Here is a 25748-nt window from a genome sequence, read left to right as displayed (position 1 = left end):
AATGGATTTTGTTCAGAGGATTTTAATAAATGAACATTGAAGATACTACTAAAATATCATTCTGGCAACCTGAAGTGGATTTATGAAAATAAATATTGTCAGAGTGAAACACTTTAGTTTTGGGGCAAAATAATGCCCTAGTTTCTTTCTTTTTTTTTTTTTAAATATGAAATTTATTGTCCTAGTTTCAAGACACAAATAGACAAAATCTTTGAGAAGGGGTTAGTAGAATTTAATAGAGTTTAACTCATCTTCTTGTTTTACATATAAAAATGTGTGCCTATGTATTATATACAAGTACACATATATCTGTATTTATTACATATGTAGGCATATCGCTCTCCACTTATATATTTGGTCTTCTTATACACCTCACATTCTAACTTGCAACTGTAGGATTCTTTTCCAGATCACAGAATTATTTGTTATTTTTACTTAGACTATTTCCATGATTAAAATTCCATATCTCCCCAGGTTTCCTTGAATCAGCAGTGCCCCAGAAAGTGTTTCCCTTCCTGAGACTCCAGGGAAGTCTTGGAACGCAAAGAACTTGAAGAGGGAGCCTGGCCAAATAGAGATTTTTGAGCCTTGGTAGGCTTGCTGAAGCAGATTTTTAGCACAAACACAAATCAAAGTCTTTGTGTTCTTAAAAGCAGCATTTTCATGTAAGTCCAAAAAGCTCACTTTGGTTCTATTTGTTTTGGCTAAAGAAATGAAAACCTTTGTTTTAACCATGTGGTCATTATTTTGCAAGGGGACCATAGCAAATTATTATAATATCTTTAATCTAGCTAAAGACTAACTAAAGTTATTTGATGTAACTTTCTCAGTGGAAAATTAGCAACTAAATCTTCTCTAACATCATTATTTTCTGGATCTGAATAAAAGCTTCTAAGGTATTTTTGTAATACAGTAGAATCTGATTGTTACTCAGATTCTATATTTTCTTCAAAAGAATGACGACTTATGATTTTGCCAGTTAACAGATTTTTGTCTTCCTAAAAGGACGAACTAAGAAATTTCAAGCTTTGAAACATAAATATTTGGAACACTCAGAAGAACAACATGGCAGAAAATGAGAAAAGAATTAAAACCCATAGAATAAGATGTCTTTCCAAGATGAAGGTATGGACTTTTGTGTGTATGGATATATGTATGTGTACTTTTTTTTTTTAGTTTAGAGTTTGCAAAGTTGCTCACATGAAGTGCTTTAATGTTAATGTCACATTACCTAATATATTGATAATTTCTTGCTTTAATTAAGTTGGTTTTATAACTGAGGGTTAAACAGGGCTACTGATTCAGGTAATTTAATCAGAAATGATTTTGAGGAACTTAAATGGAAGACAAGTTCTTAAAAGTTTTCAGGCGATAATATGTTACAATAGGATTTGATTTTCTGGATAAAACGGCCAATTTAATGTTCACTCTTTTGGGGTTTTTAGTCCAGAGGAGTGTGGGGGTCTCACCTAGAAAACGGTTCATTGTACAGAAATGCTTTGTTGGTCTGTTTGTAACGATTAATTCACAATGACCTAGTAAAACAAATATTTACTTCAAGCTTTGGCAACATATCAACCATTGTCTGCAAGAATAATGCCCATTTTGTTAGCTGTTTCTGGTACTCTTGACCATTTCAGAACAAATTCTTTTTGTATAGCTTCAAAGCCATTTGCCTTCAAAGAAAATTTTAATTTGTTTTAAACCAAGGGATCTGGATATTTGTCTTGATTCTAAAGCTAGTGACTGCAAGTGGTTTTTAGACTAATGTCACCAATATTCTCCTTATCAAAGTTTGTTTTCTCTTCATACATGTGTAGGGAAAATCTATACATGTGCATAAAAGTGGAGAATGATGATTTAGATCTAGCAAGCTACATTTGCCTGAAATGCTGTCTTAATTATTTATTTAAAAAATCCCCTTACAAAAAAAAAAAAATTCCCCTTAAATTATCCCTCAATTCTCATGCCCTTATCCTAAAACTGAATGGTTAAAAATAAGGATCTAGGCTCAGGCTCCCCGTGTTCATGCCTAGGTTCAACTGCTTTCTTGCCATATGACCTTGGACAAGTTGCTCTTTGTGATTGCTTCATCTTTCTGATTTGAAAAAGGTAATAACAAAACTCCTATTTCATAGGATTTTTTCCTTTTTACATACTTGGAAAATGACTAGAATATTATATACATTCTATAAATATTAGCTATTATTATTAATAGTACTATATTTTCACTAACTGGAATTTAAATAAAAACTTGGAAGTAAAAAATTAGTATTAATAGCATTTGTGTATAAAAGTCAAGTGTCATTTATTTAAAAAAAGGTTTTAATGTAATATTTGCTTACTTAGGGGTATGACAAGATTAGATATTGATGTTCACATTATGGTAAAATGTTGCAAGGACAAATTTATCAGGTAAATTGGGAAGCAACTGCTTAATAGCCAGATTTTTTTTTTTTTTTGGCTTCTCTGAACTTAAAAATATGCATGTTAAGCAAAATTCTTTTTTTTTTTTCAGTAGATAATCACATGGTTTATTTAAACTTGAGGATAACTGGATAGTCTTCATTTTTTATTATTTTTCAAAGCTCAGTAGCTCCTAAACTTTTAACTTGTGCCCTTATAGTAGTAAATTTTAAGCAAAATTCTTAAAAAACATCAGTGGACTGTCCTCAGTAAGTTTGCTTCAAACTCTGTGGCATTACTGTTAACAGCTAGTAGAACTAGCTTCACAAGTATAGAGGTTATTTCGTACTAGACATGAGTCAGAATAGCCACTGATTGCTTTTACTTTGTGACTAGAACCAAACAGTTTAGGTAACCCATCTAGGTGTTTTAGGAAAGAACACTGGGGCCATGATTCTTCTAGTGTCTGTTCTTAAAATATTAAATAAAATAAATTATACCCCTAAATATGATTTGTACATTATTTGGTAGACCTTGCTTTTAAATATAAAACCTGAAGGGGCACCTACGTGGCTCTGTCGGTTAAGCGTCCGGCTTCAGCTCAGGTCATGATCTCGTGGTTTGTGGGTTCGAGACCCACCTCGGGCGCTGTGCAAACAGCTCAGAGCCTGGAGCCTGCTTGGGATTCTGTGCCTCCCTCTCTCTCTGCCCCTCCCCCACTCATGATCTCTCTCTTTCTCTCTCTCTCTCTCTTTTTCAGAAATAAACACTTAAAATTAAAATTAAATATAAAACCATGTGAATTTTTTTTCCTCAATAATGTGCTCTGCAAAGATTTATAGTGTGGAGACAGTTTCTACAAATGACATTTACTATAAAAGAATAAACAGAGATATAGCCATATAATGGTTTAGTTCATATTGAGCTTTATACTTAAATTTCTCAGGACTTTTTCCACATAAATTTCTATTCAGATTTCTCCAAATGAATTGGTACAGCCAATTCATCTCAGTTGTATTTAATTCTATTACATTTCATCTTATATTCAGCTTACTTTCAGCTCTGACCACTTCTTCAAGATGTTTTTGAATACTTATTCTGTTATTAATTCAACAAACCTGTATTAAGTGCCTAGACACCAATGATCTAAAGATAAATAATATATGTATCCCATATTTGAATTGTTCACAGTACAGTGAAGGAGGCATCCAAGTACATACATAAAGTGCACGGCGATAAGGGCTATAATAGAGGCAGTACACAGCAGGATGAGAAGGTAGAGTGAGTGGTCAAGGCTACTTGGGGAGCAGAACAAGAAGTCTTGATGATAGAAATGATGATAGAGTTGACTTTTAAAAATTGAGTATATATTTATCATATATACAAGAGGAAGAAAAGTATTACAAGTGGAATACCATCCTGTAAAATACACTGAGATGTAAAATGGCATGGTGAATTAAAGAAACTTTAAGTAGAACATTATGTATAGGGATAAGCAGCAGGAATGTTACTGACATATAGATGAAACATGGTTTGCCATCTAAAAAAGTATAAATGTTTGTTTTTGAGAAGTCATTAAAACATTTTAAGAAGTGAAATCACATGCCAGTTATGGTGGCAGGTGGAGGGAGTTTAGGTGTGGACAAGACTACAGGCAACTAAGGAATGCTGACAATTGTCTCATCTAAACTGTTTGTACATTTGAGGGATTTCAGCATTTGGGTGATAGGGAAAGCTATGGGGATAAATAAGATTTCCTAAGGAGAGCACAGATAGCACAGAGTAGAGGGTGCAAGACAAATCCTGAATGAGCTGGCCAAAGAGAAGACTGAATAGAAAGATGCTAGCAGGTAAGTGGACATATAGGTGTATGTGTGGGGGGAAGGGGTGGAGGGTGGGAACCTCAGGAAGAAAAGAGAGATTAATGGAGTCAAATGACTCAGAGACATCAGAAAAGCTGAGAACTGAGATGTATCTATTGAATTTGGAACTCAGGAAGTTGTTTTTGACCTTTAATGGAGTAGCTTCAGGAGAGGCTAAACAGTAGGAAGGTAAAGGGTGAATGGAAAGTTAAACAGTCTAGGCAATAAACTTAGACTGTTCTTCCAAACATCCTGTTGGTAGCTGGAATTGCAACCATCAGGGGGTAGGGAAAAATACCATATATATATATATATATATATACACGTATATCACACACATACACACACACACACACACACACACACACACACATATATATATATATATGAAGACAGAAGTATTTTAAATACATTTATAAATTAGTAGAGAGGTGGTAAAGAGTGTGAGGTTGAAAATAGAGGAGAGAGTAGTAGTTGATGAATCAAGATCTCAAATGGGAAGAATGGATTCAAAAGCATGGGTAGAGGGATTTTATTGTACTGGAGAAGGGACACCTATCCTTCTAAGGTAGGAAGGGAATTAGAGAGGCAGTGATGGGGGAAAGTTTGATGGTGATGTTGCTGAGATCATTTGCTGGTCATGAAGACCACATGACTGGTTCGAAGACTGAGAAATAGAAAAGATTGTGAATAACTGTGAAGGGAATGTACAAGGTGCAATATAAATTGTGGGGTTGGTTTAAGATTGAGAATTTGGAAGATGAAGGGGTGAGGATTTTACAGATTTGAGTCTGCTGGCTAGAGAGTAGATTGAATGGTCTCCAGGATGGAAGTTTCATCACGAAACATCTTTAAGTAAGACCAAGGAAAAAGTCCTTTGGCCTAGGGTTGGAAAACCACCATTCAGGATGACCTAAATCTATTTATCTCTATTGTGTATTTACTTAACTATGCTATCACTCAGTATACAATACTCCTTTGCCAAATCTTCTACTAAAATCTAAGTCTGCTTCTTCCTAATTTAATAAATCTGTCAAAATTGTGACTTTTCCACATTTTCAGTAAAACCATACTAGTTTTTGGTGATCACAATGGTTCTGTTTGTTAAGTTGCCCTTGGTTTTTGTTATGGATCACATCAACCTGACTGTCCTCTAAAACTGTATCAGTAAGTAGGAAATGTGATTCAATAAATAGAAATTTATTGCATTCATACTTGTTTCTTATAGCAAATACCTGTTCCATTTAGAAACATTTTTATAACGGTTTATAATTACTTTATAATATATTTTATTATAATATATATAATATTGTTTTAAATAAATAAACTGGTAGTGAGCAGCAATCTAATGTTGCATAATTTGCATATTACTTTGGAGACACCTTGAACAAATTTGCTACAGAAATAATGTCTTTGTGTAATGCTGTGTTCCTTTTTTATCATATATGTATTTCTTGTACTACAGATGGCAGTGTAGTGTTGAAGATCTATTTAAAAGCTATCTCTTATTTATAATGACTGTTTCTGCATATGTAAAAGAGGTACCTATAAAATAATGAGGCTACAAATACCCACAAAATTCAATATTACTAATCAGTCCTACTCTGAGTTTTCAGAGACAACATGGCATGAAAGACCAGATGAAAAGACTGCATTAAAAGTTTCTTGCAAATTTAAGGGTTACTTATGTTGGAGATGATCAGTCTTGTGTTAGAAGAAATTTTGTCAACAAATGGAAAATATACAATTTAAAAATAATTTTTCTATGTTTTCTTATATTCTTTTCTCCCTAGATGTTTCTGTTGGCAATAACATGTGCATTTGTATCCAAAACACTATCTGGATCTTATATGAATTCCATGCTCACACAAATAGAGAGACAATTCAACATTCCTACATCTCTAGTTGGATTTATTAACGGGAGCTTTGAGATTGGTATGAATTATTTTTGTATTACTCCTTTTTATATTTTATCTATAAAGCTAGCCTGAATTTTATTCTCCTCATTTGCAATTTTAGGCCATCTAATTTGACTGAATAATATGTTTTCCAAAATGGATGAATAGCCTTGCTAACTTTGGATTATGCTTAGAGACAATTCATTTAAATATTATCTCCCAAATAACACCTAAGTATTGCCACATATCCCACCACTGGACTTTTTATTCTAATAGTTTTTTAGCTAGCTAGGATAAGTAGCAGAGTATTTAAATTTTTTAAATTTAATCTATCATTTGAGAATTCCTAAAAGCTCTATCTTCCTATTTAGAAGACATATGTCATGGAAAACAAAAGAATCTGTTTTCCAAAGGAAACATGAATATTTTTATTTTCCTGCTGTTTCTGGGAGGTTAACAATTCTTCTGAGTGCAGAAGGAAGAAGAAACTGTTTTTCGCATCTCCCTGAATTTATTTCAGAAACAGACTCTAGGAAGGGATAAAGTCTGTTCTTACTCTCTGAATTTTGTGGAGGACTGGGAAGATGTGAACATAGGGGAGGACTGAGGAAGAGAAAGATTTCTCTTGTAAACAAAGCTACATAGAAATACGAATGCCATTCTTTTACAGTTTTAGAGTGACTTCTATTTCCTCCAAGGTGAATTTTGCTTTCAATATACTTAATATCCGGAAGAAAAATCAGGATTGAGGGGAGGCAAAACTGAAACAGGTGATGCTTGATTGTATATTCTAGCACTTAACTCCCTGAAACTAAACTCGGCACCACCTGTGTGCTGGATCCTGGTGATGGAGATAGATACAACTCTTTATATAGCCCTGCCTAGACTGTGCTCACAGTCAAATGGAGGGCATAGAGACACAATAATAATTTTAATTGAATGCAGTACATTTGGTGACATAGATAGATGCAAGGTCCTATAGAAACATACAGCAGGGACATAGCCTTACTGAGGGAAGATCTTGACAGATGAGTAAAAAGTTGTCTAGGTGAAGAAACAGGGTTAGATGAGCGTGAAGGGAATTCCAATAGAAAAAGAAGCATAAGGGTGAGTCAGAGTAGTAATTTGTGTGGGGAGTAACATTCAGCCCAATATTGTTGACTCACAAAGCTTATGTGGGAATTATTAAGATATGAGTCTGGAGAAATGGGCAGGGGTGAGAAATGGAATATGGTTGGTCTTCTGTGCTAATTACGGCACTTGCATGAAATAAAAACTATAACAGTAAAAAGGGAAAAAAAGGTAAAAAGAAACCCAGTTTTATTTGAATAAAGTTACCAAAATATTAAAACAACCTGCCATATAATAATATTTGTGCTTGCCAACACACTAAATACAATATCTACCCTAATTTTGAAGTAATGAGTAGTGTCAATATTTTGAGGTATTTACAACAATGTAATGTCATATGCCAATATCTATAACTTTTATTGGTGACAATCTGTGACAAAATCGTAGGTACTGTTAAGGCTACCATAGTTTGCGTCTACTCTCACTATCAAAGAAAATGCTAATATAACTTTAATTATAAGTTAGTGAAAATAAAGACGCATTTTTTTTTCTCACTCAAGATCATAGAACCCCTGATTTCTATCCATGGACTCCATGGGTGTTTGTTTATATATGGCAGGTTAGGCGGGCCTATTTAAAACAAAGGTCAGATGGGGTGCCTGGATGGCTCACCTAGTTGAGCCTCTGATTTGGGCTCAATTCATGATCTTGCAGTTTGTGAGTTTGAGCCCCACATTGGACTTGCTGCTATCAGCACAGAACTTGCTTCAGATCTTCTGTCCTCTCCACCCCCCTCCCTCCTCCACTCCTACTCGAGCTTTCTCTCTCTAATATAAATAAAATATTAAAAAAAATTAAAACAAAGGTCAAATTTGCTTTCTAGCAGGGCCATGCTTGTGGCTGTGTTGGAGATAGATTTGAAGGTGGCCAGCCAGCCAGAGAGGATTCTAGCATGGCAAAAGCACAAGAGAGAGCTATCTGGATCTGAGTCACGGATCATACTGGTAGGAATAGAAAGAAGAGAGTGACCTAAGAAATATTTAGGAGTTAAATTCCTGAGAACTTAGTGACAGATTGGATGTGGTGGATGAGAAAAGTAGGCATCCCCAGATTTACAGCTTGGGTAGTAGAGTGTATAATGGGGAAGGGGGACAAGATTGTGGTAGTGGCTATGGGAATGATGGTGAGTTCTGTTTAGGAAAATTGTGGTAGTAGCAGTGAGATTTTGAGTAGTGATGTCCATGTTGCAGTTATAGGAGTTGGAAGCATTGGAGGAACTGTCTGAGCTGGAGGAACTGATTAGTGAGTAAACAGGTAGTTGTTAAAACTAGAGAACAGATGAGGCTATTTAAGAAGAGGGTATATGGTGACAAATACCATGGGCAGAGTGCATCCTTGAGGTACACCAATATTTCATGAACAGGTGGAAGAAAGTAACCCACGAAAGTGTTAAGAGAAGAAATAGAGAATTAAGAGGGGAAACAGGAGAGAACGTATAGATACCAAGGGAGTACAAGTTCCCAAAATAAACATTTCTCAACGGTCTCAAAAGCATTAAAAGATATCCCATTAGATAAGGATAGAAAAATATTCCCTGGGTTTGATGAGATAATTGATGATCTTTGCCAGGGCATGTTTAGCTGAATAGTGGATATACAAGCTAGGAGGAAGAGAGAGAGCAGTGACTTTGGGAAAGAACAAGAGGGAAAGAAGTAGAATCTGCATCAATTTGGAGAGAAACTAGAGAACATCTGTAATTAAAATGCATCAGAGAGGGAGACACTTAACATATACAAGAGAGATTATAATGAGTGGAGTAACTTGTTGGAGGGAATGGAAGTGCCCAGGTTGTGTGTTAGTCTGTGGATGGTAGGAGGGGCACCACAACCTCTGAAACAGAAGGAAAGTGGTAAGGCCATAACCTGGGAACTGGACTGCCCCAAATTTCTTGACAAAGTAGAAAGTATTAACTATGGAAAGTGAGTGGTGATAGGTGGCTTGAGAGCAATGATGCAGATCTGAAATAATCGCTGAAGAGAAAAGGAGAGGTAATTTACAGATGCCAATAAATGTATTACTTTGCTTACCTTTCCTCAGTAATGTTTATAGATAGCGTTCTCCATACCCTTGACAAAATCTTGTCTGTCCTTTCCTATTCCCTCTCATGGTAATTATTTTATTGACAGAGAAATGCAATTTGAAATATCAGCTTACCCTTATGTGGAGTGAAGTCTCTTCCTTTCTTCTCCTTTCAAAAATGGATATGGATTTCAAACTGTGGCTTTCTAGAGATGATACTGTCAACATGGATGGCTTTGATGATAGGAATTTTAGAGACTTAGGTAGGACAAGGTGGTTGTACTTGGTGAGGCACTGTCCATATAAAATAATGTAGGCACTGACATCTCTTCTACTTACAAGGCAGACTAGAGAGAAACAGATATGGAAAGAAAAGTTTTCAAAATATACATTACTACATAGAAAAGTATTAACAAATTGAGGGAAAGTTTTTAAAACTTTTATAATTCTTGAGCTCATCATAGAGGTTTTCCTTATGCATAATAAGATCAGGGAAAATATTGATTACTGAATTTAAGATGTATGATATGAGAACTTCCTCATGTGTTTGGTTCTTTTGACCCTTTACACCATACTTATCAAGGACCTGTTCATCATAATGAGGCCTCCCCAATTAGTTTCTTTATCCTTAAAATTCATTCTAAGACATGTGGATAAATTTTTCACTGAATTATTTACTCCTCAAAGCAAGTGTTATTTCTAAAACTCAGTGGAGAAGTGGGTATCTACTCTTTTTTACTTCTAAGGAGAGAAAAACAAACATAGATCTCTGGCTTGATTATATTGACCAATACAAAGTTATATCTAAACAATGAGTTATAAAACATATATATATATATATATATATATATATATATATATATCTGAATTTGACTTTTGCTTCTCTTTTCCGACATAGGAAAACATTATAATATTCTCTGGAGCAGGAATGGAGGGAAAGACCAGAGGTGACACATCTAAGACTAGATAATAACACACAAAGTCTTTAACATCTCTCAGAACTATCCTTCAATCCCTTCTACTCACTTCTCTTCTGCTGTTCTCTTTAACCGTTGGGGTTCCACAGATACCTGTTTGTGTATTTGTTGACATTGTAAAACAGAGTCCTTCTTCAAGGCAAGAATTGTGTCTTATTCATTTATTGTTTCATGCATCCCTAGTACCAGTTCTAGTATTTGGAATAGGTTTTATAAAAGAAATGCTAGATAGTAAATGATTGAATGAAGATAAGATATTGTTCATGCTTAATTGAAATATTCATTTCAATATCAATTTTCTCCTAGGAAATCTTTTGTTGATTATCTTTGTGAGTTATTTTGGAACCAAAATACATAGACCTATACTGATTGGTGTTGGATGTGTGGTTATGGGTCTAGGGTGTTTCTTACAATCTCTACCTCATTTCCTCATGGAGCGGTAAGTACTCAAGTTTCTGATTATTTCATAGATTCAACTTTGGACTGTATGGAATGAAACTTGAAATTTCCTTTCTAGGAGTAAAGTTTCCTAAAAGCACAGAACACTGCAATGGGAACTGGAAGATGCAGATTCCATTCCACTGGTCCACTGTGCTCTTGGCTGCCTCACTTCATTTATATAGTCATATTTTTCCATATATGAAATAGAGATTTGGGATTTTATGGAGTGAAGTCTGATGAAATGATTTTTAGGACCAGGCAAAATTATCATATTGCACAAAGAGTTGTCCCCTGCCCCTTCACCATTGTCCATATTACTAGTTTTGAAGAGAAGTTACTTGCAATTCTTTTAGTTCTTTCTTCTTCAATTTGCCTCCATAGTTCTAAGTAAATATTTAACCTTTTAGTTTTTAATACTTTCATGTTATGTCATATATTTTGATATCTTACTATAAAATTATATTCACTATTTCCATGTGGACGATTATGTAAGTATCTTTCACCACTGAACCATGCTATTATTTTCTTTTAATATTTTTCATTTTTATTGGACTTCATAATTGCTCCTTTTTTATTTGATTCATTTTCTTTTTATCTCTCACTAATCATCAGCAAACTCTCCACTGGCAGGGCAACATCTCAAAATACTCATACATATCACAAGTTTTCATTTTTGCCTTAGAGATACCTCTATGTCACCAATTCTCCATTTTCAGTCTGAACTGGAATCTCCTTAGGCTTGGTGCATGGCTCCTTCCTTGAAATTTTTCCTCACCATTATCCTTGGGAATTTGCTTTGCTTCTTTCCTGTATTCAGTTAACTTAGATCCTGGATATCATATCTTCTACTTTTTTACTCCTTTTTTTTGGAAAACATAATCTAATAGGTTCCTGAGAAAATGTGTAAGAGACATAAAAATTTTAAGACCTTGAACATTTGGAATTCTACTCTCACACCTGATTAATATTCTGGCTGATATAAAATTCTAGGTTGGAAATGTTTTCCTATGGATTTTGAAGACATTGTTCCAATGTTTTCTAGTTTACAGTAGTACTGTTGAGAATCTTGTGCCACTCTAATCCCCATGACCAGTTCCTTTTCTCTGGGAGCTATTGGGATTTTCTTTTAAGCTACAGAGTCTGGATTCATGATAATTGTCTTAGTATGAATCCTTTTCCTCCATCATGCTAGGTGTATTCAATCTGGGCATTTGGAGAATTTGTATTGTTTCTTTGATAATATGTCCCCTCCCCATTTTCTCTTTCTAGAACTTCTACTGCTTGAATTCTGCATATCCTGTTATATATTTCTCATCATTTTCTCCAATTTTATATCTTCTTGTCTTTTTGTTACTTTTTGGGAGATTTCTTTAACTTTATCTTCTAAAGCGCTGAATTAATTTCTAACTTTTGCTATCCCATTTTTAATTCCCAAGGACTCTTTTGTTCTTTGTATCTTTTGAAGGAATATTTTGTTCTTCTTTCAAGAATATGATGTCTTTTTCCAACTAAATTTGTTCATCTATCTTCTTTGTCTCTGTCTTCTCTGAGTGTATAATTTTTATTTGTCTCTGTCTTTACTATTATAGGCTTTCCTCATATATCTGGTGGTTCTTGGTTATCTATACATATTTAAGAGAGAGGAATAACACAAGCTACCTGGAACTTCTGTGTATGTGTGTAAGACTTAATTAATGGAAAATTTCTTTGCAGGGTGATTTTACATGGCCTGGCTGTGTATTAAGCGACTCATAACTGCCCATAAACTATCTTAGGCAGGGATTCTCCAATCTGTTTTCCGGGAGGTAGAAGCTTGGTTACCAGCACATGGGAGTGGAAATCTCACTTTTTCAGTATATGGATTTTTTAAACCTAATATCCCCAGTTTTTAGTATATCCTCCCTATCCTCAGTGTGTTTATTCAGACTCTAGAGTCAAAAGCCATATTCAGTTGAAATGACAGAGGATGTCTAAAAAGGCTTAACTGCTCCTTATACATACTTGAAAGCAATCCCCTTTTTGGACCATGCATCCTCTCACCTTTAGAAGTATCTTCTCTCTTGACTGAAGCTTTCCAGGGATGTGTGGCATGTGTTCAGTTGCTCTCGTACAGGCAATTACTCAGTTTTATGTTTCTCATATCTACTAATTCAGTGATCATTCATTTATCTACTTTTCCATTTTCAAAATCCTATTAAACTCTCTCTTCTTGTCAGATGTTCCCTTTTCTTTATCCTCATGGCATTATGTCTTTTCCTTTTCTATTTTAAAATCCAGTTACTGCCATTTTGCTGATGTTTTGGGAATGAACGGACATGTGATGTGTTATTGGGTTTTAACTCAATAATCTAAATGAAAAAGATATTTTAGCTCTCAGATATTTCTGAAGGGATCAGAGGCATCAAGACAAAGAATATCTACTGTTCTTTTATTTCCTATCATATCCTATCCTGTTCAAGACAATGTTGAGTAATATTCAGCAATTTTGTCATTTCTTTCTATACTCTGCCAAAGGTATTATTTATTTTGTCTGAAGCTTCCATGTCTCATGGTACCATGGGTGTGGAAACAGAAGCCTTAGTCCACAGTTCACAGCCAAACTCTATGGGTATGACTGGGCAGTGTTTCTAAGGGGAAGGTATTTTAACCATTTTTATTATGTTCTGTAACATATTAGGACTCTTGGTGACATCCAAGTATAACACTCTTGAGCTCATTTGAAACTCAGAAAGGCAAGTTTTCTTTTGGCTTTCTCTTATCTAATAGAAATATAGAAACCAATCCAGTGTAATTTCTAACAAAGAGAGACTTAGCTGGACATATTTCCTCCATTGTTGCAGCATATAATTTACTTTCTGAGAAAGGGCATGTGGATCTTCTGGTAATATGCCTAAGATAAATGGTCACAGTTTATTAACACTTTTGTTTTCATGAGAAGAGAAAAAGTCATTAAATTGTGCTGTCACAGTGTTTAAGATTCTTCTATGGTTTCTCATGATGGGTAAATGCTTTGTTTCTTTTAGAGGGTTAATGAACAGGTGAAGGAATTATTGTTTGGATTCTCAGAAAGTGAGAGTATATTTCTTATTAGGAAACCTTAGAGAATCCAAAGTTAGAGAACTGCTTTATTGTGCTGTTTTTTCTCTCCCCGAAGCCTTTATCTTCTTAATTATGCTTTGTTGAGTCTATTATTTTTCTTGGTTCTTGTTTCTTATCACACAGTAATTAGTTCCAGGAAATGATCACCTAAAAACCAGCAAAGGTCGATGTCAGATGATTTGGAAGGTAGATCATCCACATACAGATAATTGCAAACTAGCTATCAAGGGATTGTACATTGAGAGTGAGTGGCAAGTTCTTTTCAATAATATTAATTTATGATGATTAGGTGGCAAAGACAAAAAGATACTTTCTTTTCTGGATTTGGATGTTGTGTCTTAAGTGAAGCAGGAGTTAATCTGCACAATGCTCACATTGTCATCGTTGGCTCCTTAACATCAACATGTTTTCCCTGTGTTCATACAGATATGAATATGAATCTACAGTTTCAGTTTCAGGCAATTTGTCCTCAAACAGTTTCTTGTGTATGGAAAATGGAACCCAGATTATCAGACCAACAGAAGATCCATCAGGTTGTCCACTTCATTGTATTGCTTTCTGTTCAGTGAATTTGTAACTGGACACTTTCTGCTGGGGGGCTTTGAATGTTATTAAGTTTCGTTAAGTAAGCAAGTAAATGAACAAAACATATTTTATTTTTTTCAGGGATTTTGGAGGAGATCGTGGAGGGGATTAGGAATGGCTTATATCCATTGGTTTATATCCATCCAATAACATTATAAAATGTTATTCCTCTTATATTTGAATATATTTAATAACAATGCCTTATCTATTCTTTGAAATGGTTATTTAAAAATAAGCCAAAGACATCTGTTCGAGGACCACTTAGAGTTAATTCCACAGAGGAAAACACGTTAGAAAGATGGATTTATGCTGATGATTTGTAAATGAATAATAGAGATAGAAACAAAAAGATTTGTGTTATATCACTGATCTTCTATAGCAGAGAAAGGAAGCAAGTATGCTCTAACTCTGATTTACTCTATTCTCTTTCTGCTGAACTAGGAACTTGTCTTTCTGCCCTACTTCTTCCTCCCTACCAGAGATACTACTTTACAGTCTGACACAATAGTGGTGCTTCTTCTGGCTTCCTGCAATCCCAGGCACCAACATGCCAGCTTCTGCTCCTTCATATGCTAAGAGACAAACAAAACCAAAACAGTGACATCAAGAGTGGCCTATATACTCTTCTTTTGCCAAAGACTGACTAGGTCCTATTTTCTATTTTTTTCTTTAAATATGCATTGTAGTGGATAAATAAAAATTCTTTGATCACCAGATATTTTATATTTTGCCCTGTGGTAGGCCTAGAGTTTGACTATGACCTCTAGATACAACTTGCTATTCTCACCACAGAAAAAAATTATGAATACCCAGAAATTGACATTATGATTTTCTGGATAGGAATGACTGAGAGATAGACATATAGATAGATATCTAGATAGATATTTCCAGGCCCAGCTGTGCTCAGGACCCTCACATCTTTGGGTACCCAGCCAGATTATAGAAGATGAAAATAAGTTGTCATTCACGTTCCTGAACATGACCCTACAGAGTGTCCTCCTGGCTTGGTAGCTATTTTGGCTTAGAAAAGAATTGGCTGTTTTCAGACATGTGCTTATCTTCATCCCTTTCAATAACCTTTGGCCTAATATTTATTATTCTACTAAGCAGTGCTGCTCCAAGGATTGGGGTGGATTTCTTTGTTAAAAGATTATTTGGCGGTTACAGTAAACAGTAGGTTCTATAGAGAAAATGTGATTACTACCAGTTAAATATTTTTAGTTTTTGTGAAGTGGTTAGAGCTGTAGAGAATTAAAACTTCAGTGAGATTATTATTTAAATCATATAGTATCAGTTCTAGGGAGAGATATTTGTAGGTTTATTTTCTCTTCCCAAAGTTAGTGTAGAAATCGGACAGCTCTCATAGTAGCTAACTGGGTCTAGTAGCTAGTGGCAAACTGTTTCTTTGGAGGGAAAAATAGTTCTGGTTTTTAGTGTTTGTCAATTTCCATCAAATACTGCCATCAAACTGCCAATATGTTGTCACTAAATACTAAACTGAAGAGAGATGTGTATACTACTCATCTCTCCCAACCTAGTAGTAACTGGCTCCAACATACCATTTATATTTGCCATACCTAAGTACACTTTCAGAAAATGCAACTGGAATGGCCCAATGATTCACTGCTGACATAGTAATACAAGTAATTGAGAAGATGCCATGTCACATAAGAACTGTGAAATGTTTAACAAAAATTTAGAATTAAGTATTACTAATACTTTACTACCAAACCATGAATACAATGTATCTTTTTTCTTTTAATACAGAGTGTGTGAAAGAAGTTAAATCATTAATGTGGATGTATGTACTAGTAGGCAATATTATACGTGGAATTGGTGAAACTCCCATCATGCCTTTGGGTATTTCCTACATAGAAGATTTTGCCAAATCTGAAAACTCTCCTTTATATATTGGTGAGTTTGAAAATCTGCCTTAGCCTCCTTTCAGGAAAGTTAGTTTCTTAAGGGTGGATATCAGTTATTTGGAGTCAGTGATTTCCAGAATGACGAGCAAAGTACCTCGGCACAGCTGGCCATCAATGAAAGTTTGCTGAATGGAGCAATTACATGCTAACTCCAAATAAGCCACTTTGCTAATTCTGCTTCTTTCTATTGAAAATACTACTAATCTAGTGCCCCAGGAGTTCTCTTTGATTTGTCCATTTCTTTGGCACCATTCTACATCAAATATATTAAGTGATTTACCAATATTTTCTTTAAAATGTCCCTTATTATTCAAAACCTTTCTTACAATTTTCATTACCTCTATTTTTTGTTCAGGTCTTCATTACTCCATCTGTAGATTATTATAACATCTCCATTGGTCATTTTATTGCTAGGATTTTTAATATCAATTTCTTATCAATGTTTTTGCAGTACAATTTTCTCAAACATTGTTTTGATTATGTCTTCTCTACCAGTTTATATAACATACTGGCTTTTTATTTACTATCTCTGATCTCTCCACTTATTACAGCTCTGTACTCTATTTAGTTTATTTAGTTTTTTGTATAGTTTCTCTTCATCACAGTCTCTCCATGCTAGTCAGATTTTTCAGATTCTTCACAAATCTCTGGTTCATATTCTTGGTTGTGTTTCTGAAAATTTTCTTTTCTAAAATTGATCAGTGTCATCTCCGACAATAATCAATTTAAGATCTACCCTCTTAGGTTGTCTTCCAATCTCCTAAATAGTCTTCATTTATTATGAATAACTTATTTATATTTTTTAGTTATTCCATCTGTTGTTAGCATAAAAGCATAACTTTTAGTACAGGAACAATTTTGCCATTACTGTAGACATATATTTTAAGAACTGGCAATGTCAAAGAAGGTCAAAGAAGACAGGAACAGAGCTACACATAATTGGAAAAGATCAAAATATTTACAGATCCTTTACCCCAACGAACCTTTGGCACTTTTTGATGATGCACTGATTTTGCAATAACTTTTTTCAATGTTTTTCTTTTTGGTACTTTCAAATCCCTTCACATACTTATCTTGAAAGAATACAAATGCTTTCCTGTAATAAATTAATGAATACCTTTTTATATGTATTTCTTTATTCAATAAATACTAGGATGTATATTATATAGAAATAACTGTGATAATATCTATATGTTCTAAGGTCAATAAGACAGTCCATATGAGGTTTAGTATATAAATCGCTACATAATTATAAATCAATCGAATTTGATAAATATCTCTGTGTAGTTAATTTTTTTAAATAGACTTAAAAATTAAATAAATAAATGTGTGTGTGCATGTAATTAAATAACTATAAATCAGTTAGCTATACAATTGAGGAAAATACTTCCATGTATGGCTCTGAAGTTTAGAAGAGAACATAAAATCTAGAAATGAATTTTGAGAATCATATATAGAGAAAATAAATTAAGAGGGAGAAATGAGTTTTCCAAAGGAAGCCATATATATAGTGAGAAATCCTACATTAAAATACTAGAGAAAACTTTTAGTTAGTGAGTAGAGTATAAAGAAGAAAAAGCAGGGGCACTTGGGTGGTTCAGTTGGCTACTGTCCGACTTCAGCTTAGGTAATGATCTCAGGGTCCATGAGTTCAAGCTCCGCATCAGGCTCTTTGCTGACAGCTCAGAGCCTGGAGCCTCCTCTGGATTCTGTGTCTCCCTCTCTCTCTGACCCTCTCCTGCTCACACTCTGCCTCTCTCTCTCTCTCTCTCTCTCTCTCATATAAATAAAAATTAAAAATTTTTAATAAAAAAAATAAAGAAGAAAAAGCAAAGGAGTGGTCACATGGGGAGAAAGTAAAACAATAAAGGCATAGTTTTATGAAAGTATTAGGAGGAAATGTCAAAAGAGGAGCTAGCAAGCAATGTCAAATAACATGAAGGCTAGGAGGATGGAGACCAGAAAAAGACACTGAATTAGTGACAAAAATAACACTGGTCTTGCCTGCAAGTGCTTTGAGAAGAATGTGGAAGAATTTGGGTAGATTCAGTGAGTGGTGAGGCCATAAGTGTAGAGTGTAGTGAAAGGAAAGAAAGCAGGGTAGATGTGAGATAGTATAACCAGAGGGTAGGAGAGATTGAACAAACACAAATAAAGACATGTTTAATTGAGCAAGATCTCTGAGAAGATAGAAGGGGATGATGTCAAGAAATGTGGTGTGTATACTGGGTGGGCTAGCCTATGGAACGGTGTAAAGGCAGAGACACTGGTGGAGACATATTTTGAAGTAAGGAGGAACAAAGTTGAAGAAGGTCATGTCTTGGTTTTCAGGAGCTGCGAGAGCTCAGCCTTGATTCTGAATTGTAGATATGCTAAGAACTAATTGATGATGAAATTCCAGATGAGTAAGCAGTCGTGAGGAAAGAGGGGACTGATGAGTATGGAAGATAATGTGGAGAGTAAGAAAGGAGATCATGATGAAAGTGAAGAGAAGGATCAGTGACAGTGAGGACACAGCCAGAGGAGGCTTCAAGTTGGAGATGTGAGAGTAAAGCTTTCCTGAGGAATATGCCACAAGAAATTTACAGGGTGTTACTTTAGAATTCCTCCAAAAATGTGCCTATAGAAAGCAGTAAAAGAATCTTGCTCTGTATTGTGGCTTTGTCAACAGCACGATCCCAGCCTATGCTGCCACAGCAGATTTTTACCTGCAATTCATCATGAAAGAGAATTTAGAGGCCTAGAGAATGCAGTTTTACATTTTGAGGCTCTTTTTTTCCACATTTACAGAACAAACTTGTTACTTATATGTACACTAAGCTTCATTTTCTTACAAACTGAAAGTTTAAGGCAAACATATCTGAGGCAAAAACAAGTCAGGCTCTAGACTTATGGAATTAGGACTCTTTATGGGGGTATATAACTATATTATAACTTTATATTTTCATTTATTTTTAGGGTTTGTAGAAACAGGAGCTATCATTGGTCCTTTGTTTGGACTTTCATTAGCATCATTCTGTGCCAATGTTTATGTTGACACTGGATCTGTGAACACAGGTAATTCAATACGATTATTTATAGTATCAATAGTAACAGAAAGTAACGTCAGTTGTTATCACAGTTAGTTGTTGCCTTATTTGACCCTTGGTTAGGTAAATTGATTCCACTTTTCAGGTTCACAAATTGGAGTGAAAGAGTTTAAAGAATTTTTGAAATATTTCAAACCAGTGATCAGGAAAATAAGTTAAAATGCTGACCTTCAGACTCAAAATCCTGTGCTCTTTCTATGGCACCACAATCATGTTTCTTATTTTCAAGAGATTTAAAGATATAGGTCTGAATTTCTTTTAATCAAATAATCATTTGTTTATAATTAAATAGAGCTTGTAGTTATTTAATAAGTATCTACTAATAAGTTCCTTATAGGATAGGCCAGATAAGCAAAATAATTTATTGCTAGACAATACTGTAATACCACATATTGTCAGACAAATGTTATGAATGTCTAAGTTGCATACAAATTCTGAACTTGAATAAAACCTGAGAACTGTAATATTAAGAATTTTCTACAGTTCATGAAGGAAATAGTGACAAGCTAACAAAAATGTGTATATTTCTTTACAGATGATCTGACCATAACTCCCACTGATACTCGTTGGGTTGGTGCATGGTGGTTTGGCTTTTTGATTTGTGCAGGAGTGAATGTGCTCACTGCCATTCCGTTCTTCTTTTTGCCCAAATGGCTTCCAAAGGAAGGACTAAAGAGTAATGCAGACATCATTAAAAGTGACAAAGAAGAGAAACAAAGAGAAGAGGTCAAGAAGAAAAAGGATGGAATCACTAAAGGCAAATATAAATACTATATAATTTATTTTTTATTTTATACAGATGTGTCTATATTTCAGTCTAACACTATAACATGCCAGACTGCGTTAAGACAATTTGTCATTAATAGTAGTCAATAATGTCTAACTAGTCTGAGTCTTCCTGTGCTACTATATGGAAATAAGTGATATAATTTCAAGACAAATTATCTGTGGTCAGCATTTATATAAAATTTTATATCAATTCAGGCACTAAATAAATAAATAAATCCCCATTTGCCTTTAAAAAAATCTATTTTATACAGAACATAAGTCTAATTAAAAAAAATTCAAACAGAACAAAAGGAGGAAAAAATATACACTATTTCAAAGTGTATACTTCTGAAACAAAAACTGTTAGCTTAACTTGAGCTTCCTGGAAGTTAAGGCATAAAAAGAATACATGAAAGGTCATATAATTCTCTATATTTGATACAGAGAGGAATAATAGTTCTTAAAGAGAAACTGTTCTCAAGTAACACATTGCAATTAAAGAAAAACATTCTCATATGATGTATGATACAGTAATACTGAACCACATAGTAGTTCTTTTCCAGCAAGTGCAAGTGCATATTTCATAGAACAGTTTTTTTTTTTTTTGGATAATCTTCAATAAAAACTCAAAGAATAATTTACAGAAAGTGTTTCTGTGGGAAACTAAGCTAAGGTAGTCTAAGTATTTAGTGTTCAAGATCACTGATTCTCAAACTTGGCCATATATTGGAATTACTTGGGAAATTAGAAAAAAAAGTGATGCCTAAAATTCTGTAGTATTCCCAGGTGTGATTTAATTAGTATGAGTTATCACCTGGGCCTTGGAATTCTTAAAGATTGTTCATTTACAAGATGAAGAGAGACTCAGTTTACTTATCTGTAAAATGAGGTAATAATAGTACTTTTAATATAGAGTTGTTGTGTGAGGGTAAAAGGAATTCTGGCACATTACTGTTATTACTGCTAATAGTATTAGTGTCATTACTGTTGATGTTGCTACTTCTACTATCACCCATAAATTATAATACCAATTTGCACAGAACTTTTATTAACGATTACACATTAACTTAAGCTAGTATTAAACATAATACTTCTTAGATCATTAGGAGTCAATTCAGAACCTTTAAATTTTCAGTGATCATGATTAACAATTCTTTTTGAAAGGTTGATGTGGACTCATAGAGGATTTTAACATAGAATATTGTTTGTGATCTGCAAGGTCCATTTTCAAAACTAGGAAAGAGGTGAGCTTAGTATGAGAGATGTAGAAAGGAAATTTGAACTACTGAGACTCGTTTACTAGGACAGAGATGTCAACAAACACGTACAACTTAAAAAGCTCCAAAGTGCTCTGAACACAAATCTCTCACCCACCATGTACTTTATTCATTTGTGATATGAATTCTACAGCTAAAATAGTTTTCTTTGCATCGAATTGTTCTTCCTTCTCTCCCAATTTATTTGTTCTTTGGATTTTGACAGTTTATTGAGAAAAAAATACACAATAAGGAAGGAAATCAAGACAAAAAAACATGAAGATAGGAAAAGTGAAAAGTAACTATACATGAGACTTTGATCCCAAAAAGGTGGCAGGGCAACCCAGAATATTTGCAAGAGATGGGCCACAAATTTGGCTTCGAGCTGTGTCAGTCCACACCGACAGGGGAAGTTTGGGTTATATCATTTACATAACCCTTAGTATGTTGTACCAAATGAATCAAGATCTCAGAGAGTGGGACCTGGGCGTTTGTATCTTAAAAGATCCCCAGGTGATTTCATTGTGTACCCAGTATGAACCACTGGCAGGACCAAAACTGTTGTTCTGAGGAAGAAGAAAAATATCCGGTACTTGACAAATTATATCCCATGAATACCCACATATATCTTCATTTTGAATGTTGAGGAATGATAATATCAATATTTGAGTGTGAACTTTATCAAGTTTACCTCCTTCTAAACTTTAAAGAACAGAACAAGCATCCTTCATTCTAGATGATCTCTAGAGAAGAGAGGATATTCAGAGAAGGAAAAAGAGAAGGAAAAAAAAGGAAATGGTGTGAATGCAGACAATATTTTCCCTAAGACACAATAGTAACTTAATGATGGCAAAACCGTTGTGTTCTGATCCCTACCCAGTCAACTGCATTATTGACTTGCAGAAGGTACCAAAAGGATATAGCTTTAGCTTTCAAGAGGTACAAACAAAACAAAACACACATTTAAAAAACAGTATGAGCATTATAAATAGAAAAATGTAATTTGGAAGGGAAGTTGATGTTTTAGAAAAAGTAAATCTTAAAATGCAAAGCCAAGCTAGTATAATACTGCTGTCATTCTTTCATTTCAGATTTTTTGCCATTCATGAAAAGTCTTTTATGCAACCCAGTTTACATGCTTTTCATACTAATAAGTATTATACAGTTCAATGCATTTGTTAATATGTTCACCTTCATGCCCAAATATCTGGAACAGCAACATGGAAAATCAGCTTCAGATGTAATCTTTCTAATTGGTATGTTTATTCTCCTCTGTATTAGTAGCCCACTTGTTTTTTTTTTTAAACCATGAAATGGTGAACAGTGTGATGATGTGTCTAGGAGACTCCTAAATTGAAATACATTGAGATGTTTCTGTCTCTGGTACATTTCCCCCTTCCATTCTTCCGGGAAATCAACAAAGGGAAGGAAGGAAAGAAGCCAGGAAATCCTGGCTTTTTTTTCTTCTGCTCTCTCTCCAATCAGAATGCAAGTTCAAAATATTTGTGGAATTCTTGGGGAATGTACCAATTAGAGAGAGTTTTTAGGTAGGCAAGCCATTAATATGCAAAGGAAACCAATGCTAATTCATCAGGAGTCTGTTTTACTTTTTTAACTCCGTTTATGAATTCTGTCTCTCCTTAGTTCCCTGGCCCTCTGGTGGTGTCTTTGCAGCACAGGCATTCTTATTTTCCTGTGACCACATTAACTTCGGTGGTATTCCTCTACCTTGGGTTTCTCCTGAGATCTTTTGATTGATCTGAAAAGTGAATTTCTTAGACTACCTGGATCCACGTCACATAGAGTGCTTGTTAGAAGTTAGGATACCTGGCACCCACCTCAGACATACTAAATTAGACAATCTGGCGTGGGACTCTGGAATGGATTTTTAAACACTCTCCCAAGTAGATGTGATGTGCTTCTGTGACAGACCCTGACATTAAGAATGCCATCAAGGGCTGTCTTTTTCTTGTTTTTTTTTTTCTTTTCTTTTCTTTTTTTAGGGAGAGGGACATGAAATGTAAATACACTTGACAATCACAGGCTCAGCAAAGTAACCTTCTAAGGTACCTTGAATGAAGTCAAATTCTTAACAACTAGAGTCGGTACAAACAATGCCAAAATCATATTAATCATAAACTACTGGTTAACTTTGAATTGCCACTCCTGCCTGAATCATTAGAAAAGAGATGTAGATCATGATCCCTGCATATAAGAAATTTACAACCTACTACAATAAATTAAATGAAGGACAGTGATAAGAGTCTTAATATACTTTGACATTGTGGAGCATTTAAAAATCTCTCTGTATGTAATATGTAAATAAGTGGAGATAATAATCAATCAGCTTTCTTCACTGTGAGTTGGACCTAGATGGTTTCTTATGTAAGACATATTAGATACCATATTTGTTCTTTTGCTAAATCACTTTGTAAACAACATTTTACTTACATTTATAGGTATTTATAACTTACCTCCAATATGCATTGGATATATAGCTGGTGGTTTAATTATGAAGAAATTCAAGATTACTGTCAAACAAGCTGCCCACATAGCATGTTGGTTATCTTTAACTGAATATCTTCTTCATTTTTTGTGTTTTCTCATGATCTGTGATAATTCTTCAGTTGCTGGCATAACCACCACTTATAAAGGGTATGTTGTTTTCTAATGAATGTCATACTTTTAGAACAGTTAATGACATATTTTATTCAATGATTACCCAATGACCAGATCATTTGCTAATTGGAATTGATAGCAATAATCCATGGTCTTCCTCCATCTGTCAGTTATAAGCCTATCCCTCCAGGCTAATAGGGTTAGTTAGTTTATGAGTGCACATGTATGTGTGTGGGCTTGTTTTTGGATATCCTAGTAGACATTAAAGTGGATATCAAAGAAACTGCCAATAGTTTTAGGTTGCATTAGGGTATGTTGTTCATATATTTTATACTCTCATAAATGGGTAAAATTAAGAATTAACTATACAATCTTAATCACCTTTATATGTTTCCACGATGGGCTTAAATCCAGCATAACTGAATCCGAATACACGATATTTTAATTCATATGTAAATTCATACATTTGTGTAATTATGTCTCTATCATTGAATAGTTCTAGATTTATATTTGAGGGTAATCTGAATTTATAGGAAGGTTATGCATACTGATATCACCTCTTGTATTTTGAAAATACATATCCTAACAGGTGTGAGGTGATATCTCATTGTGGCTTTCATTTCCATTTCTCATAACTGGTGATATTAAGCATCTTTTCATTTACTTATTGGCCATTTGTATGTCTTCTTTCAAAAAATTTCTATTTAATTCCTCTGCCCATTTTAACACTTTATCTTATCCAAAAGACCAAGAAGCAATCTTCTGCCTATTTTAAAATCATATTGGTGTTTTTTGTTATTGTTGTTATTGAGTTTGATTAGTTTTTATATATTTTGGATATTAATCCCTATCAGATATATGATTTGTAAATATTTACTCGCATTCCATAGGCTGCCTTTTCACATTGTTCATGATTTCCTTACTGTCCAGAGCTTTTTAGTGTGATGTAGGTCCGCTTGTTTATTTTTGTTTTTGTTACTTGTGCTTTTTGGTGTCCAATCCAAAAAATCACTGTCAAGGAGTTCACCCACAATGTTTTATTCTAGGAATTTTATGGTTCTGGGTCTTAAATTTAAGTCTTTAATCCATTTGAGTGTATTTTTGTGTATATAAGTTAGGGATCTGCTTTAATTCTTTTGCATATGGCTGCCTAGTTTCCCAACATCATTTATGAAGTGAGTATCCTTTCCCCACAGTAAATTCTTAGCTTGTTTGTTGTAAATTAATTCACCACATATGCATGGTTTATTTCTGCATTCTTTATTCTGTTCCTTAATCTTTGTGACTCTTTTTTATGTTAATACCAAACTGTTTTTATTACTATTACTCTGTAAAATAGTTTGAAATCAGGAAGTGTGATATCTCTAGCTTTGCTCTTTCTCAAGATTGCTTTGGCTATTTTTTTGTGATTCCATACAAGTTTTAGAATCGTTTTCTATGTCTATGAAAATGCCACTGGAATCTGTATAGGGACTGCACTAAATCTGTAGAGTACTTTGGGTAGTATGAACATTTTAGCAATAATAATTCTTCCAATGCATGGCCATGGAATAAATATCTTTTTATTTATTTATGGCCTATTTTGTCTTTAACAGTGTCTTATAGTTTTCAATGTAGAGATTCTCACATCCTTGGTTAAATTTATTCCTTAAGTATTTTATTCTTTTCATTCA

At 34.3% G+C, this 25748-nt stretch overlaps 1 protein-coding gene across 1 annotated transcript in view; it reads left to right on the top strand.

Annotated features, from left to right (window-relative positions):
* The first annotated feature begins 480 nt into the window (after positions 1–480).
* SLCO1A2 (solute carrier organic anion transporter family member 1A2) overlaps positions 481–25748 on the top strand; it is a 56938-nt gene continuing 31670 nt past the window's right edge. Inside the window, exons 1-10 of the mRNA XM_049627160.1 lie at positions 481–665; positions 1006–1125; positions 6062–6203; positions 10600–10732; positions 14260–14366; positions 16186–16332; positions 19302–19400; positions 19968–20189; positions 22548–22712; positions 23916–24111. Of these exons, the coding sequence (XP_049483117.1) occupies positions 1066–1125; positions 6062–6203; positions 10600–10732; positions 14260–14366; positions 16186–16332; positions 19302–19400; positions 19968–20189; positions 22548–22712; positions 23916–24111 (1271 nt within the window). The 5' untranslated portion in view covers positions 481–665; positions 1006–1065. The remainder of the gene's footprint in view (positions 666–1005; positions 1126–6061; positions 6204–10599; positions 10733–14259; positions 14367–16185; positions 16333–19301; positions 19401–19967; positions 20190–22547; positions 22713–23915; positions 24112–25748) is intronic.

The sequence above is a fragment of the Panthera uncia genome, chromosome B4 (assembly GCF_023721935.1).
Source record: "Panthera uncia isolate 11264 chromosome B4, Puncia_PCG_1.0, whole genome shotgun sequence".
NCBI classification, from domain to species: domain Eukaryota; kingdom Metazoa; phylum Chordata; class Mammalia; order Carnivora; family Felidae; genus Panthera; species Panthera uncia.
The sequence above is the reverse complement of the archived record's forward strand: the minus strand, read 5'-3'. Positions and strand labels throughout refer to the sequence as shown.